At 33.5% G+C, this 16,920-nt stretch overlaps 3 protein-coding genes across 6 annotated transcripts; 1 reads left to right on the top strand and 2 right to left on the bottom strand.

Moving 5' to 3' along the window:
- Positions 1–880: 880 nt before the first annotated feature.
- Positions 881–13,121, bottom strand: LOC106779263 (putative amidohydrolase YtcJ). Of its 3 annotated transcripts, none has more exons than XR_002666347.1 (16): positions 12,952–13,121; positions 12,332–12,489; positions 11,899–12,000; positions 11,463–11,535; positions 10,793–10,899; positions 10,588–10,711; positions 9,544–9,738; positions 8,971–9,056; positions 4,940–5,047; positions 4,655–4,750; positions 4,486–4,584; positions 4,278–4,352; positions 2,502–2,633; positions 2,285–2,400; positions 1,954–2,075; positions 1,121–1,222 (listed from the first exon to the last, which is right to left on the bottom strand). XR_002666347.1 is itself a non-coding variant. In XM_014667344.2 (15 exons), exons 1-15 carry the CDS (start codon positions 13,037–13,039, stop codon positions 1,048–1,050), a joined length of 1,734 nt encoding a protein of 577 aa, XP_014522830.1. In that variant the 5' UTR covers positions 13,040–13,120; the 3' UTR covers positions 881–1,047. The 3 variants fall into 3 exon arrangements, 1 of the variants encoding a protein (XP_014522830.1); XR_002666346.1 differs by lacking the exon at positions 1,121–1,222 and adding an exon at positions 1,229–1,870; XM_014667344.2 differs by lacking the exon at positions 1,954–2,075 and having other exon boundaries at positions 881–1,222; positions 12,952–13,120.
- LOC111240779 lies at positions 5,064–8,961 on the bottom strand. Its single transcript, XM_022776506.1, has 2 exons — positions 8,434–8,961; positions 5,064–8,336 (listed from the first exon to the last, which is right to left on the bottom strand). The coding sequence occupies exons 1-2, from the start codon at positions 8,528–8,530 to the stop codon at positions 7,978–7,980; spliced, it is 456 nt and encodes a 151-aa protein (XP_022632227.1). The 5' UTR covers positions 8,531–8,961; the 3' UTR covers positions 5,064–7,977.
- A 564-nt stretch (positions 13,122–13,685) lies between the features above and the next one.
- Positions 13,686–16,357, top strand: LOC106779254. 2 transcript variants are annotated; one of them, XM_014667332.2, is made up of 4 exons: positions 13,686–13,819; positions 14,109–14,400; positions 14,531–14,573; positions 15,960–16,357. In XM_014667332.2, exons 1-4 carry the CDS (start codon positions 13,740–13,742, stop codon positions 16,109–16,111), a joined length of 567 nt encoding a protein of 188 aa, XP_014522818.1. In that variant the 5' UTR covers positions 13,686–13,739; the 3' UTR covers positions 16,112–16,357. The 2 variants fall into 2 exon arrangements, with proteins under 2 accessions (XP_014522818.1, XP_014522819.1); XM_014667333.2 differs by having other exon boundaries at positions 13,686–13,825.
- The last annotated feature ends 563 nt before the right edge of the window (positions 16,358–16,920 follow it).

The following is a 16,920-nucleotide window of genomic DNA, read 5'->3' as shown; positions in this document are numbered from 1 at the left end:
TCAAAGTTTCTAAACTATTTTTTTTAATAATCTAATTCGTTTATGTACTAAGTAATTAGCAATTTTTCAGTGCAATTTCTGTTCTTTTAGGGGGGAAGAAAGGAATTGATTCCTACCTACTATGGGTCATATTTTCATCTTACTCAATACTATGAAAATGCACTATTATTCCTTTTCATAAAGCAAAATCAAAGAATGGAAGTTTCCCTTCTATCATTTTTCAATGGATAATACCATATTAGGTAATAACCCTTCCATTTTTTTTTCTTCATTTCTTTTATTTTCTTTCCTATTGTATCTTTCTTTTAAAGCAAAATAATATTTTTCAGTGAGGTACAAAAGAAAAATATATCATGATGAATCATTAAATAAACCTAATTGTTATGATGAAAAGTTTTATATTATCTGTCTCAATTTTTAAATATATATATATATATATATATATATATATTGAACTTTGTTTCATGCTAATGATGAAAAGAAAAAAATCTAGTATACCACAATGAGTTACTCACCACTTTCCTAAGAAAAGTGAAAACTTTCCATTTTTTAACCTAAGGCAAGAAAGTGTTTTGATTACATGAAGTTGAGTATGATGTAACAATGTTTTGCACTTGAGTGTCACCCCATTACATTGTACCATATGGATCAAAGAATAGCAAGAAAATTGCCACTGTAACTTTCTTTAGTGTATGAGTATTAACCATATACTTTATTCCCAACAAATAAAAAATGTCTCTAAATCAGTGTCTAAAATTTATCCAAATTTTAACAGTGTTGAGATTTTTGAGACCAAAAAGTGGTGTCAGGTCAGGTATAAACCAAAAATGTAGAGATTTTGCTATGTAGTGTAGTCTTTTTCATGAAGGAACTAACCAAATGTTATCAAGAGTAAGATTAAGAAACCATTATAATGTTCACAAACTAGTTCTTAAGCCTTCTTTACTGTATGAACTAAAATGTAGAGTTTTTTCATATAGGACTGAAATGAAAAGTGATCTTTTTTAATTCAACCAAAAATATATCATGTAACTGAATGGAAAGCCTTCAAGGATATGCTCTCACACCAGAAACGTATGTTTGCTCAATAGATGCAGATGCATCTTCAGCAAAGTCTTGCCATGAATCAGTGGACAATATGACAAAATCTGCCAGTTTCCCTGGAGATAAGGACCCAAGATCTTTGTCAAGGAAGCTTGCATGAGCAGCAGAAATGGTGTAACTGTGAAGGTCAGAGAGAGTTTTAGTATCATGCTAGAATAGAAAAAGAAAACCATGTATATGATGAACTTGAAGTTGATATATGATCATATTAGGAAAGAGCACTAGTAGTGCACCACTCAAGCAGATCTAGATTTACATGAAATGAAACAATGCACTTGCTAAAAATGTCCTATGAAGAAGTGGGGCATGTACCTTGTAATCACTATCAGAAGAAAAAACAAAAAGAACAACACAGCATTGTGGTGAAAATTTCTGTAAAGTACAAAGCACTGAAGAAGTGGTCTCTCCACTATTTAAAAGCCATACACACTATAATTGTTTTGCATACCAAATTCAGATAGGCATGAGGGCTAAGGAACTTGTCCTCTGAGATGCAAATGATTATAGAGTTAATAGGTAATCCCACAAACCATATCTATAAGATCCTGCTGGAAACCATACATTGATTACGTATATGATCGAACAAAAATATATAATGCAAACCATTTTATAGTATTGAATTAGATTCTACCCTAACTTTTAAGATAATACCAGAGCTTTTCCAGTAATTGTTGTTGAGTCTTTCATACCACTAGCTATTAGACGGTTATCGAACTATCCATAATGTTCAATCTTGCAAACTTCACATTTCAGATGTCTAATTTTACTGGCAAAGAGAGTGTGTCAGAGATTTTATATCAATGAATGATGGGATTAAATTGAAATGTATTAGTAGGGGATGATCCTAACCTTATAAACTGGTTTTTTGAAGTTGAATTACACTTTAGCAAACCCAAAATTTCTAACATATGTTACTGTTATATTCCTGGAAAACTTCTGCTCATGTCTCCCTCAATTCCATTTTTTCTGTGCTACAGATGTGTACAAATGAAAATATAGCAGGCCATCAGTACTACATCATGATACTAATGTTATATGATATTTTGACTAATTTCTTGAGATGACAACCAACATGTAAAAATTTTCCACTCACTGCTAGTCCACATAAAGTGGTTCCCATCACATCACAAACAGACAAGAAATCAACAAGTCACATAATATCAGAATAACATGATCTTACGCCTTTATTGCATCATCTAGTGAAATGCATTCGGATGGAATCCATGCACTTTTCCAAGTGGGAGGCTTCCTCTTCATTGCTGTCTTAATGCCACTTAAGGGATTGATGTCTACCACCTGTGAAAGAGAGACACGATGTTGTGAAAAGTACTTCTAAACTAGTGTTAAGAAATATGAAACTGTGCAAGTTGATGAGTACTGATAAATACAACACTTACCGGCCAGTCAGAACCAAATGCCACTAATGCATTGTTATTTAAGAGTGACCGAAATAAATATGATTCTGTGTCTGCCCTATCCTTGCCAAGCTTTTTGCTAGTAGAGTCAGCATCATCCAACAATTGATCTGGCTGTTGAATATTGATAGTTAGAAAATACTACAGATCTTGTAAGAGGGCATTGTTTATACTGTCAAAACATATACATAAAAATAGGGAAGGTATTGGAGATTATAGATTGCACATCAACTAAAGATATGACTAAAATAAAGTCTATCCTAACCAAGTTTAGTGAGTTTGTCATGTAATAATTATAGGACTGCTATCCTACCATTCACGCAACGTTTAAGATGTCTAGTCTTCAACTTGAGAGTGTGTGTTAGAGATTTTACATTATTTAGAAATATGACTAGAAAAAGGTGTATAAATAAGTACAAATATCACAACAAACAGGTTTTACAGAGTATTAAAGGATTCATTATTAAGTCATTTTCAAGGTAAGAACAGCAGTGGGACAAACTGAAGCAAGGAGAGAGAGAATGGAAACATGGGGAAGAGAGTAGGAAAGAGAAGAGATTTCAACTAAGATTTGGTACAAGCGCTCTCGTGAGGCAATTCTTTTTCCCTTAAGCTGTAAAATATGAAGCTTTTAAGTGTCCAGTGCACTCATAGAATTAGAAAGTATAAGTTAGTGATATTTGCTAGACTTAATATCACAGTGTCTGCTGTATGTTCATATAAACAATAGGTTTAATAGGTTCGGAGGTTCCAATATTTGGAGGTTTGTTTCAATTGGGTCCTCCAATTTTTGAAGTGATCAATTAGGTCCCTAATTTTGTCAATTTGAATCAATAAAAGCCTTTCTATTAAATGTAGTTAACGCCGTGAAGTTTTTGAATATGTGGCACGCTGACGCTTCCAGGTGGCATCGTTTCAAGTGCATAGGTGGATTATAAAAGGGTAAAATCCCTAAATTAAAAGCGTGTATTTGAAGGTGAAATCTCTAAATTAAAAGGGATTTCACCCTTTTACAATCCACCTATGCACTTGAAACGGTGCCACCTAGAAGCGTCAGCATGCCACATGTTCAAAAACTTCACAGCGTTAACTGCATTTAACGAAAAACTTTTATTGATTCAAATTGACAAAATTAGGGACCTAATTGATCACTTCCAAAATTGGAGGATCCAATTGAAACAAACCCCCAAATATAGGGACCTCCGAACCTATTAAACCTAAACAATACTGACTTTATGCGCAGAAGGAAAAACTTTATTTTCATGATTTCATTTACATTCACCTTTATGTTCTAGGGATTTGCAAGACACTTGAATTGTTTGAGAATAAAGAACCAAGATTAGATAATTCATAATGAGGGAATCATAGTAAAAATGAAATCTTAGTTAGTGGATTGAACTAACATGAGATCGACCCTCTCATTCTAACTGCACACTGCTGTTATTATAGTGTGATTGTCTTAGTACCAGTTCATATAGCAAGAGAAATAGGAAGGGATAGAATAAGAATTTGGCTTGGAAGAGCAATTAACATGCAATGCTTGCATAGTGAGGGAGGGGGGAGGAAAAGTTAATTTCTATTTTTTTTAGGGCGGATCATAAAAGTGCGAACGTTTGTGGGAGTATTGCTCATTGTAGAATTTATTTAGCAATATATTGTTCTCCATGAATAAAACATTTCATGTCCTTTTCCATATGTCTCTAGCATATACATAATATTGATATTAATGAAAAAACAAGATAATGATTAATGAAAAACCTGCATGGAAGCAACAACCCTTTGTTTACCAAATCGGCCAGGGGTTCCGGCTGCCAACTGCTGGGCATGCTCAATCTGAAAGTAGTGTTTATGTTCATTACTAACTTGGCTCATCGTGATTATATTAGAACAAACATCTCTGAAGCAAAATCTCCCCATTATCAATAAAAAATTATTAAAGCTTGCTATGTTTAAGCAAAAAAATTACCCTGAATCTTCGATCTCTCATACCATTTGCAGAAGCTACTGAACTATATAGGTCCAAGATAAGGTCATTTGTTTTGTCTCCTATAGCATGAATAGCGACCTGTAATGAATCAACAATTTGGTAACTAAGAACAAGAGAATTTAGCAACTAAGAACAAAAGAATAATCACCTGTAGACCATATAAATCAGACTCCAAGGTCATGTTGAGAAGTGCTTCAGGTTCAGTCACTTGTAAACCATAGTTGTCTGGCTCATCAACATATGGCTACAAAATTTGAATGTGCATTAACCCCATGCTAAATTTCAGTCTCTATAAACTGAGGTGCTCCTTGTCATTCCCAACCCATATCCATTTAAAAACAAAAAATATGACAGAAAAAAGATAAATAAATGGATTTTTCAAAAAATTATCAACAGATAATTTACAACTGAAAAAGTGAATATCTGGCCTCACCTCATAAAGCAATGCACTATTGGAACCCAAAGACCCATCAGCAAAAGCTTTAACACCACCAATATAAATCCATTCGCTCAAGGTATGGCCAACTTTGTTAATCAAATCCTAAGAAGAAAAATGTAACTTTAGGAGACAAATGTTAAAATCGACATTAAAAAATAAAAATATAGTTAATAACAATTATTAGTGTAATACCAAATACAGAGAAATCAGACACTTATTAAGATCTTGGCATATGGTGAAAACACTCCTTATAATAAATTGGGAAATCCTCCGCCTTAGAACTAGGTTTTTAAGTTAATTTAGGCTAGTCCAATCTCAATTTTAATATGGTATCAATTATCAAAGCCTTCCCAAACTCGGTTCAAATGTCCACTTTGAGTGAGTAGACGTGTTAAGATCCTATATTAGCTTTTGCGGCTTAGTTAGGTATAATTTGTTCTCAATTCTAATAAAACACTAGCTGAATTTTGAATTAACTCAAGCAATGAGAGCTAAACTGATTAAAAAAGACAAAAGAAGAGTTTACCTATTTCATATAATACTACATGTTAAGACATTTTAGCTATCATTTGCTGGAACTAAAAATTATTAGATTTACGAATGAGAGAGCAGAGAGAAAATGAATAGAACAAACTATTGATTGATAGAATTGAAAAACTCACTTAACATTCTGTACAGTGTTTGTATTTATGAAGACAAAAGAAAAGACAGTTGTACATAATACTTGACCCTGATTAACTAATAAAATCATACTAACATATACTAACAGCCACCTCAAACTCAAGGAGAAGATTTTTCAGAAGAAAAAGTCTTCACATTGAGTTTGGAACGTAGAAAAATGAACCGAGAGGAAGAGAGAGGCTTTGTCAGGGCATATGCCCACTGATCAAGTGCTGGAACATGAGAGACTTGCAGCTGCTTCAACAAAGTCTTCTCACGAACAAAGAACACATCAATTTCCATTTCTTTGGTTGGTCCTGTTGTGAAAAACTGGGTTATGTGGAAGGGAGACTGCACTTTGATTGTCACAGTAAAGAACAAGAGAATTGAATGGAATTTGAAGTCCAATGAGTAACTTAGAAATCAATGACAACTCAGCAGAAGTTTGGGTAAACTTCTTATTTAGCTTCTGTTCTGGAGCGAGCAGGGGTACAGAACAATTAAAAGCTGCTGGCTGAAAATGCAGCGAACAGAACAAAGTGCCCCTTAGACAATTTACAGTTAGAGACCATGGGAGTAGAGATAGTGTGAGCATCTGCCAGATGAGTTTTATGAAGCAAATCATGAAAGTATTTGGTCTGAGTCATCGCAATTGAGTTGTCAGATAAATGCTTGATTTTCAGGCCAAGAAAATAGTCCAGTTGACCAAGATGTTTTAAAGAAAATGTGGCATTAAGGATGGACGTAACATGCTGAACAAGAGAAACAGAATTGCCAATGATGATGATGCACCTTCAAAGTCTTTCTTGTAAATAAACAAGGATGTATTACAAACACTGTTATCAAACCCAAGCTGATGAAGAGTGTGCTGTAAGTGATTGAACCATTGTCTGGGGCTAGCTTGAGCCCATAGAGCGCCTTATTTAACTTGCAGACAATAGACTTGTCAGCCACCTCAAAACTAGGAGGTTGCTGCATATAGAGTTCCTTCCAAAATACCATTCAAAAAGGCATTATTCACGTCCAGTTGAAACAATTGCCACCCAAAAGAAAGAGCAACAATTAAAATTGTGCAAATAGTAACAGGTTTGATGACTGGTGAAAATGTTTCAGGAAAATCAAACCAGCCATTTGATGAAACCCCTTGGCTACTAGGCGGGCTTTATATTTATTAGTGGAGCCATCAGCATTTTACTTGACCTTAAAAACCTATTTACAATCAACAGCCTTCCTATTAATAGGTAAAGGAACCAAGTCCCATGTTTGATGGGGCATTAAGGCATCATATTCATGCTGCATAGCAGCCTTCCAATCAGTATCCTTAAGAGCCTGTTTAACAGAGGTAGGCTCAGAATGAGTTAATAACAAAGAAGGATTACTCTGTTTAAATATGCCTGAATTGGATCAAGTCTACCAAGGATAGGCAAAATTAGCTGAACTACATTGAACTATCAATTAACTTTACTATATTATACCAAAAATACTAAACTATTTAGATTAAAAACTGAACCTCTAAATTTGTACTTAAGTTAATTACTCATTAACTTAAAACTATTACGTTTTATACTTTTTACTTATTTGAAAATCTCTAAACTTATAGTTTAGTTTGGTTGATGGTGACTCGACCAAACTTTGACCGAGGTTGACTCGGCTAAATTTGGTCGATTTTCATCCGAAGCCAATTCGGCCTAATTTCGATTAGAACAAATGTGGCCGACTTAGTCGAATTCGGCAAATTTTTGGTCGAGGCATACTCGGCTGAATTCAGACGAATTTTAGTTGGGACTAACTCAATCGAGTTTTAATAGTGGCAAAGTAAACGACTTGATGCATCTCAAAGCTGCACCATTTCCTATGAAAACTTTATCCGGACCATCAAATTGTTGATGTTGTTTTATATTCAATGATTCACCAGTCACATGAAAACTTGCACCTAAATCAGGTATCCAGGAAGACTTTCCTTTATCTGGAGAGGTGGACTGTAGTAGCATAACACTAGGCTATGAACTGGTATTGGATTGAACATTTGGATTCACCCAAGTATTGGAGGTCTTGTAAGAGCCAGCAGAATAAGGAATAGACTGTTGAGTGGCAGGATCAACAGAGGACAACGTCTCGTAAGGTTGATAGGATACATCAGACCTGAAGTGGAAAAATTTAGCCGTATGACCGAATTTAAGACAAATTTGGCAAACTTGCCACGGCCTCTGGCTGGACCACTGCCACTACGAGCAGAACCACGAGAATTGCCTTTTTGTGTACCTCTAGCATAAGGTCCGTGTGTAAAATTCAGTGAAGGTGTTACTAGGTTCTGATTTTCCTGTTCATATCCATGGAGCCTGGTTTCATGACCATACAGAAGAGCTTCAATCTCAGCAATGGAAGGAGGCCTCTTGTTGCTCTCTAATAACAGAAACAATAGAAGCATAATCGGAGGGAAGACCTTCAGAAATAGCATCCACATGCTCATCATGACGAACTGGAAAGCCAACACCAGCAAGTTCATCAACATAATTCTTGATTTTAAGTAAATAATCTTCCACGGACTTAGATTCAAGTTTGACAGCACGCGTGGCAGTCCGAAACTGATGTGCACGAGACTTTGTTTGAAGGTTAAAATATTCATGAATTCTCTTCCAAACTTCATAGGAGTGAGTACATCCGAGAACGCGAGAGAGAGAACAAACTAGGAAAGAGTAGATTGAAGCCATTTGATCTTGTACCTCCCAGGCTTCATACGCAGGATTAATAACATCAGCAGCTCTATCAATTTTCGTTGAGATATCTAGGCAGAACAATAGGATTGACAACAAAACAGTGAAGCTTACGTGATTTAATCACTGGTTCAACAAATTGCCGCCAGTGAAGATAGTTTGAATCATCTAATTTTTCCGCAATGCAAGTAGGAAAAGACGTCGTAGCCATAGTACTCTCAAACAACAATTTTAGTAAAGATGGCGAACACAGTGAAGCAGCAACACAAAGAGGCGAGAGCACTGAAATGAACGTCGCAGACGAGGACTGTAGCGAATGTCGCCAACGAGGACGAGAGCAAAAATCTCAACCGCTTACGAGAACGAAAACAGAATCACTGTAAGCTAATTCTCCTCTAAGAAAGAGAAAAAATCAATTCTCAAATGATACAAAGCTAAAGTGGATATTTTCTCTTATATCCCCTATTTATATCAAGTTAATTCAAAGAAAGGCATGAAAATATGCTTGTGAAAACTTCCTTGATAAGTGAATAGTTTAACTTTCAAAAGCAGAAAGCTAGAAAAGAAGGAACATAAAAGTATGCTCTAGAGAAGGCAAAGTGAAGAATATACTAAACTTTCCATAAATCATAAGTTAGAAAGGAATCATACCACCAAGCGTAACCTTGTCTCCATTGAAAAAAATAAACATACTCTAATTTTCATTTTTGACATAGAATTAGCCCATTGATAAACATCTGTGCAATTCAAAATAACAATAAAATGAATAGTCAGCTAGGCTCAACAATAAGGCTTTTTACATATCACATAAAATAAGAGGAAAACTCATTCTGTTTCAAATTACAAAAAGCATTATCCTTGAAACTTGGCTTTAGGATTACATCATCTATGATTTCCTACTCCTTTTCCTTAATTAATTCAAATATTAAAAATATAATCTAGATCACTCAAACTATTACACAGATGAAGTTATGCAATTGAATAAGGTAACTAGGTAAGTATTCTATGGCCTCATTGCTATAAAACCATTACTTTATATTGCATTTGAATGGATCAAGTGGTTTTCTTTATGTATAGTTCAATATTTAGCACAGCAGGAACTGCTTGCTTTAAATCTTTGCCTTGTGACTACATTGGCATTACGGTAATATACAAATTAAAAGGAATTAGAAAATGCAGAAAAAATAACTGATATATAAATCAACTAAAACTTTTAGACAAAACCTGAAAAATCATCCCAAGAAAGCTCAGGTGAAAAGCCAGGATAATATCTTCCCATATCAACAACCGTGGTCACCCCCCTTGTTAGGGCAAGACTGCTTGCTCTAAGCAATGCTTCCCTCCTATCATCTACTGAATCCTCGGGAATCAGTGAGGTAATAAGTGTCCCAGCAGAATCAATTAGTACTCCAGTAGGTTCTGCATAATAACAACAATTACTCAAAAAATAGAATCTTGAAATGAAATTACCAACATCGTTTTCCAATATTGGAATGCATTCATTAATTGACCATAGTTTAAGTCTAACTCAATCTAGTTTGCACTCATTATAATGGCCGTATCTGTAGTTAATGTATGATCTCAAAAGCCCCTCCCCCCGTTGAAATCACGAAATAAAAATTTCGAGCATGAATTTAAATACATGAGTGATCCAATAGTGAGTAAAATAATAAATATAATAAATTTTGTTAGGATAGACTCAACAAAGAGACCATGACATGTAATCTACATTAGAAAACACATGAACCAAACCAAGTAACATGTGAATAGTATAAACATGATAGTGGTAAGGAAAATGCCACAATTTCAATGAAGGTCAAACATATGGAATGCAACAACACATGTTAATATGCTTGCTAAGGATACATGTAAAAGCTTAGGTTATGAGGTAGAGGCTCATGAATGCTAAATTATTGGTGATGGTAAGAATTAAATGCTTGACTTTTAGTCATAAAGGTTTTTCTACCATGTCAAAGGGAACCTATTGTAAAACCTTAAGCAGTTGGATTGGATGGACACTGATAAATGGCCTTATATCTAACAATGCTTATTCACCCTAAAATCTTAGAAACAAAACTCCCATTATAGCATCCAGAAAATCATCATAAAAAATGCAGAAACTAAAAATTTAGAATCTCAAGTTATTGAATTTTGACATCACAAGTTCAAAAAGAAAATGGTTAATTAAAGAGTACATACACAAAAAAGACTATATCATGTTGCAGGATGGTCAAAATTCCTTTTCATACAATAAAAATGAAGTATTACCTCCATTAGCAGCCCTCACTATGATCCCCCCCATTGGATCATCTGTTACATTTGTAATCCCAGCCAACTTTAGTGCCACTGAATTAGCCAAGCCCATGTGGCCATCTACTCTTGAAAGCCAAACCTGCTCATATACTTCAAATAAGATTAGTTTTGCTGTGAATGGAGATTTCCATAGAGGAAAGAACATATGTACAGGGCTCACAGGATTATTAGGAGTAATATCATCAATCCAAGAGGCAGCAGGCAGATCTCCTTTCCATAGATCATTGTTCCATCCACCACCCAAAATCCAGGATCCTTGTTTTGAGCCTAAATCCAAAAGTGCACAAAATGAGTAAACACCATAACTAACATAATTCAGGACTCAGAGGCCTCCAGTTTAAAATTGTTCTACGGATATTTCCCATTTGATTAACATAGTGGTGCAGATTTAACCATCAGCCTTAAATCCTTCTATTCAGAGTATGCTTACTCAGAAAGAATGCCAATCTTATCTAATAGTTCATTAGGTAGTGAACAGGTAAAACTAATAAACTCCAATGAATCTACTGAAAGAAGGCAAAATGGGATAAATATATTTAATGGTTCAAACTAAGAATTAATGGAATCAAATGATTGATTTAGAAGATTACCATAATTATGCACAACTTTGTTCTAGTTGCATCAATACAATATTTAGAAGATAATTTTAAATTTGGAACCTCAACCAAGTTTGACGAGTGGAATACATACAGCTCGCATTTGAGCCTGCGCTTAAACAAATATGAATTGACAGTTTGACAAATATGATCATCATCAAGGAAACTACTAGTTAGGTGTTAGACTATCCTCCACCATAACTATGAAAAAGTATGCAAAAGCTCAAGGCTTACTTTGTGCTGCATCTTTGATCCTTCTGACAAATTCTTCCTTTTTACTAACACCTCTCAGCTCCACCTGCATCATCTGTTACTACAGGTGAAGTGTTAAAACAGGGAACACATTTTAGGTTTACAAACATAAAGGACTACTCGGATAGAAAAATCAAAATTAGGTGGCATGCAAATGATTCAAGCATCCTAGCCTATAGACAACCAGATTCCATCCTTCAGGATTTGACTTTCTGATGAGCACACTTCCGAACTGCACTTGATTGATAGAATAGTAGTTTTTCAAAATTTATTCAAGAATCAATTATAGATTACGAGAATCTTCTTATTGTTTAGATGGTAACAAATGATCATTTCAGAAAAACTAGGTAAGCAAAACCGACTGAAGCACATAATAAAAGTAAAAGAAACATTCAGAAAACTGGGACATCGACTTAACCTGTAATCCACCAGCAATGAAATGCACATGGGAATCAATGAACCCAGGAACCACAACCTTCCCACCAAGATCCAAAACTTGAGTTCCATGTCCCTCCAACTCCTACATAAATGATGAAAAGCACATCTGGGTCAGACCCAGTTTGCAATTGAAGGCCACATGCATGAGTAGCAGCAACAACAACAGGGTTGAATAGAATGAATTAAATTGGAATGCATTGACACTGTAAATTTTTTTATAGTGTCTTTGAAATCCATATTGTCATATATTGTAGATTTGTTGACCTCTGCAATAATTATTTAAAAAGTCACATCTAGGATGATTGATAATATAACAAATTTTACCTTGCATGCCTAAATTAAACTACAATAAAATTGCTCTGTCTTTTTTTCAGTAAAGGGAGAAGTGAGTTTAGCATCAAGAATATTATAACCTTGACAAATGAATGGTTTCCAACACGAAGAACTCTCCCATTGGCCACCGCCATGGACTCTGCAAATGGGAGAGAATCATCACTAGTATATATCACCCCATTCCTCAAAACCAAATCAGCCACGGGGTGAGACAACTGTGAGTTCCAAGCCCAAAAATCTGAAAAAGTAAAAGAAACTATAACAAAATTGTAATATACTTCATTCACATAACCACGTAGAACAACAACAATTTAACAAAAAGGTTTAATTTCTAATGCAATGTCTACAAAAATCTATGCATTATCAATCAATAAGAAATCATGGTAAAGATAACTTTCACCACACAGTACAAATTGTAACTAGTTACCACTAAATTACTGATTTTTCAAAGTATATGATATCCTACATACAAACAAAGACAGATTAACATAAGTATTAAAAATTGACACCAATAGTTGTTTGGTCGGCATAATAATTATTGCAACAATTCTATCTATATTGATACAAAAGAAGCAAAATAAGGTGCCAAAAACTGAATGAGAATTCCAAGTGTGCAAGATGTCCACGAGGTTGTCTCATAGCTGTGTTGTGTGTGAGAGAAAAGAAAAGTAGTAGCAAGGAGAGATAGTGAGTTACATACAGGTTGGGAATGGAAAAGGGAGAGACAGAAAGGTGAAGAAGAAAAGGATTGGAACAAAGAGAAACAAGTGAATGAGAAGAAAGTCCATCAGAAACAAAACCAGACTTTCTCTTCCTCTTCTTCTCTCTGTTACTCATTCCACTATTGTCTTACCAACCACTACTTCACATAAATCTAGAGTTTTTTCTATCAATTTTTTTTTTCTTTTATTTAGGGTCCAAATTAACAAGATTTAAACTTTGATTTTATATTAATTTTTATATATTATTATTATTATTATTATTGAGCTATTGATTATAAATATTAAAAAATTCACAGAAAAGAATTATTATTACTAAATTATTTAATTTAGTTCAGGATAAATGTAAAATATAATTAAAAAAAAAATTCAACTTTAATACATAAATTATAATTATATTAATTATATTTAAACACCAAAATAAATCTAGACCTATTTCAATTTTAGCATAGTAAAAATTTATAATTTTAATATAAAAATTATAATTACATTTAAATTTCTAGTTTATTTGAGTATTTTTAGTAATTATTTTGTATATTAATATTAATTCTTTTTTATAAAATACTTATTAAAAATGTTTAATCACTTTAATTCTGAATAAAATATGATAAACATAATTAATAAATCAAAACTTTTGTAGTGTAATTTTTTATTACATTAAAAATAAAAATAAAAATCAATGTTTATATTCAACTTGATTTATTTTGTTCAGAAAGAAAGGGAAAGAACCCTAGTAATCTTGACACGAGTTGGAGTTTATGAGTGATACATGACTAAACTATTAATCTTAAAACGTTTCAATTTAGTCGTTCAGCGATCGCAAATCACAATCGGCGCATTAACGAACAAGTGAGAGTATGTGTCTTTGAAATTCATTGTTTTCCCTTTTTTTCTTAACCATTGAATGATTAATGATCCATTATTACCATCTTCATCTGCTGCAATCAGTTTGTGAATTTCATCAAATGTTGTTTATCTTACTGTTTTTACATGATATGGAAATGTTATGTCTGTGGCAATGAGGAATTGTTTTCTGTAGGTCATTTAGGGTATGTTTGGAGAAATTTTTATGTGATGTTGTGGGCATTGGGATTATTAGGTGCATGATTTTTGACATTTTGGATTTGCTTCTCCATAGGGATTTTAAAAGAAAAGCAATGGCAAGTGCAATTGGTAGCAGAGTTGAATCTTTTCGAAACTCTCCTTTACTAAGGTTTTCTCTCAACTTCTTGAGAGCCTCTAGCTCTGCTTCCTTTTCTACTTCTTCTGCTGTTTCTTCTGCTCAGAACCCTAAGAAATCCAAGCGAAGAAAGAAGAAGAACTTGTTTGAAGTTGCTCAGTTCTTACCTAACTGGGGAATTGGCTACCACATGGCCAAGTCTCACTGGAATGAAGTTTCTTACGAAATCACTAAACTCAATCTCTACAAGGTGCTTCTTTCAATTCTCAACTTCTTTTTCTCCTGTCCTTCTATTGTTTGTATTGGATTTCAAGTATTTGAATTTGCATTTCACTATTATTTATTCCTCTGTTTTTCTTTTTTTATTTTTTTTTTTGCAGGACGGAAGGCATGGAAAAGCATGGGGGATTGCTCATAAAAATGGTCAGTGTCATAAGTTGTATAAGAAATGTTTCTGCCTTTAGGATATTCTGTTTTTCAATTCTATGTGCAGCAGAGTCAGCTTGTTGAAGGTGCTGATAATCATGCTGCACTTCTATTCTTCAATTATAGTTGACTAGGCTAAGAATGTTTTTCTGAGTTCTTAATAAGTGTTGGTTTTTGTTTATTTGTTTAAGGATAGAAAAAAAAATGTGCGAGGAAATAATATAAATAATTTGAATTGCAGAAGCGAGTAACTTTTATTGAATGTAACTTGTATTTAGTACTCGGAAATAACTAAATATAATTCTTGCCCAACAGTTTTGTGAGCTGTTACTAATAACTGAAGAGTGAAATCTGAAACTAACTAATCCACTGGCAACTAGAAACAATATAGCATGTTCTTATAAATTTAGTAAATGACTTGTGCAAAATTAAAATTAAAACTGCTCTGACAACATCTAACGCATGTTTCTGAAACACCTTCTTGCCTTGAAGGCTGCAAACTCCTAGCTTCTTTCTCAGAAATTTAACCTGCTGATTTAAATACTGTTGTTCAAGATTAGTCTTTTGTTCAAGATTAGTCTTTTCCTGTTGGAATACCATCGCATCCCTCTGATATAATTGGACCTTTGCTTTTTCTATCTTGAACTTCTCAGCCAACTCTTTAATGTCAATCCTTAGTGAAACATTTTTGCATCATAGTTTCTTATCTTTGTTTCAATAGTCTTAAACTCTAAGTTCAGAGTTTTTATACACTTCTCATCATGTTCAACCTTTTTAACTTTCTCTAAAGTGATTTTACTTCTCTAACGGTATCATACACCCTCTCTTCCATTCCTCTGACTCCTCTTGATCAGACGAGACTGAGCCTGTTCCTTTGTTGCTGTCAACCTTGCTTCTGTGTGGCACCACTTCTAGACTTGGGGGCTGCTATTACATGACCAACTTGTTTTTCTTCAGTGTCTTCTTTCTTGTGCCAAAATTCAGTTATATCCTCTTTTATTGAAAAAGCAATTTGCCTCTGAGAGGATTGAACTTGTATGCAAAAGTTTGGATGAATGATGCCACATGCGGCACTCCATTTGCTTGTCTTGGTGTTAATTTTTTGTTTGTTTCACTCATGTTCCATATCATATCAACTAATTATGATCTCAGTTATAAATGACATGATTTCTTTTTTATTATTATTTCACAGTGTAGACATACTTTTTTCTTATTTCAGTGTAGTTTATGTTGCTTGTTAGAACTTGGCAGCTTTATTTGATAAGTTCTGAGTGAATACTTTGTGAAGAATAAAGTATAGATTGTATGAAGCATTGAGTAAATACTGTGGCTTTTTCATTACTTGGTTGCTGGCTTAATTTGATAAATCCCAACTTATTGCAGGCTTGCCAATAGCAGATGCTCCAAAAAAAATTAGTGGAGTTCACAAACGCTGTTGGAAGTTCCTACCAGATGTAGTAAAAGCATCAGAAAGTTCAACAAACTTAACTAGTCCAACTGATACTGCCTTGAAAGTTGAAACTGAAGCAAGTTGATGCTTTGTAATAACTTTGTTTAAGGTCATCTGACAGTAGTTCATGTCTTTTCAATTGGCCTAATTGTTTTCAACTATACTAGAATTTTTAGTCAATCTTGCAATGTTTCTTATTAAGTTTATGTTTGTAATCAAATGAACTCTTTCTACTATGAAACGTGCTTTGAGGGAGTAATCTGGCTGGATTTGGCTGTTACTATATTTGTGTTTCTCTTTAAGCTATTATATCCAACAGGTTAGCTGTTAATTGTGTGTTGATTGGATATGGGAACTTTGTATAAAACACAATTGGGTGATAAAATCTTATTTTTAAATATTGTTGATTTCCTTAAAAATTTAAAATTAAAATAAATAAGTAATTAAAATTTATGTCTATCAATAAAGATTAAAGATAAAAGAAAGAGTGGCTAAAATATATTACTATTAGTGATTTAAATTTAACGTTTATCATTTAAATTTTACTTGTTATAATATTAATGGTGATGTATTTTGATTAAATAATTTATTCTATAAGTAAACTTATACTAGCAAATTTCTAATACATAGGATCTCATCTGTGATTATGTTCTTATATTTCATTTTATTGAATTAAAAATTAATTGTTATAATAATTTTTATTACTTTATATATTAATGCTTGTATTAATTTTAAATTGAGTGTAATTTTAATATATTTTTTTATGTTTTGTTTAAGATTAAAGACATTTTTAATTATTAGTTGGAGGGGAAAAGAAGAGATGTCTAATGCTAGAACAAATATAAAGACGTTAGTGAGTTTATGTATTAAAGTATATCAAAGGAAATATTGAGA

Source organism: Vigna radiata, unplaced genomic scaffold (genome assembly GCF_000741045.1).
Source record: "Vigna radiata var. radiata cultivar VC1973A unplaced genomic scaffold, Vradiata_ver6 scaffold_198, whole genome shotgun sequence".
Lineage (NCBI taxonomy): Eukaryota > Viridiplantae > Streptophyta > Magnoliopsida > Fabales > Fabaceae > Vigna > Vigna radiata.
The sequence above is the reverse complement of the archived record's forward strand: the minus strand, read 5'-3'. Positions and strand labels throughout refer to the sequence as shown.

Excerpts from the sequence above, each read along its gene's own strand:
- LOC106779254 (XM_014667332.2), top strand. The coding sequence starts at position 13,740 with ATGACTAAACTATTAATCTTAAAACGTTTCAATTTAGTCGTTCAGCGA. Across the intron at positions 13,820-14,108 it reads ATCGGCGCATTAACGAACAA|GGATTTTAAAAGAAAAGCAA; the intron begins GTGAGAGTATGT and ends GCTTCTCCATAG. Across the intron at positions 14,401-14,530 it reads CTAAACTCAATCTCTACAAG|GACGGAAGGCATGGAAAAGC; the intron begins GTGCTTCTTTCA and ends TTTTTTTTGCAG.
- LOC106779263 (XM_014667344.2), bottom strand. The coding sequence starts at position 13,039 with ATGGACTTTCTTCTCATTCACTTGTTTCTCTTTGTTCCAATCCTTTTC. Across the intron at positions 2,401-2,501 it reads CATTTGGTTCTGACTGGCCG|GTGGTAGACATCAATCCCTT; the intron begins GTAAGTGTTGTA and ends TCTCTTTCACAG. Across the intron at positions 1,223-2,284 it reads CTAGATGATGCAATAAAGGC|TTACACCATTTCTGCTGCTC; the intron begins GTAAGATCATGT and ends TGACCTTCACAG.
- LOC111240779 (XM_022776506.1), bottom strand. The coding sequence starts at position 8,530 with ATGGCTACGACGTCTTTTCCTACTTGCATTGCGGAAAAATTAGATGAT. Across the intron at positions 8,337-8,433 it reads TGAACCAGTGATTAAATCAC|CCTGGGAGGTACAAGATCAA; the intron begins GTAAGCTTCACT and ends CTGCGTATGAAG.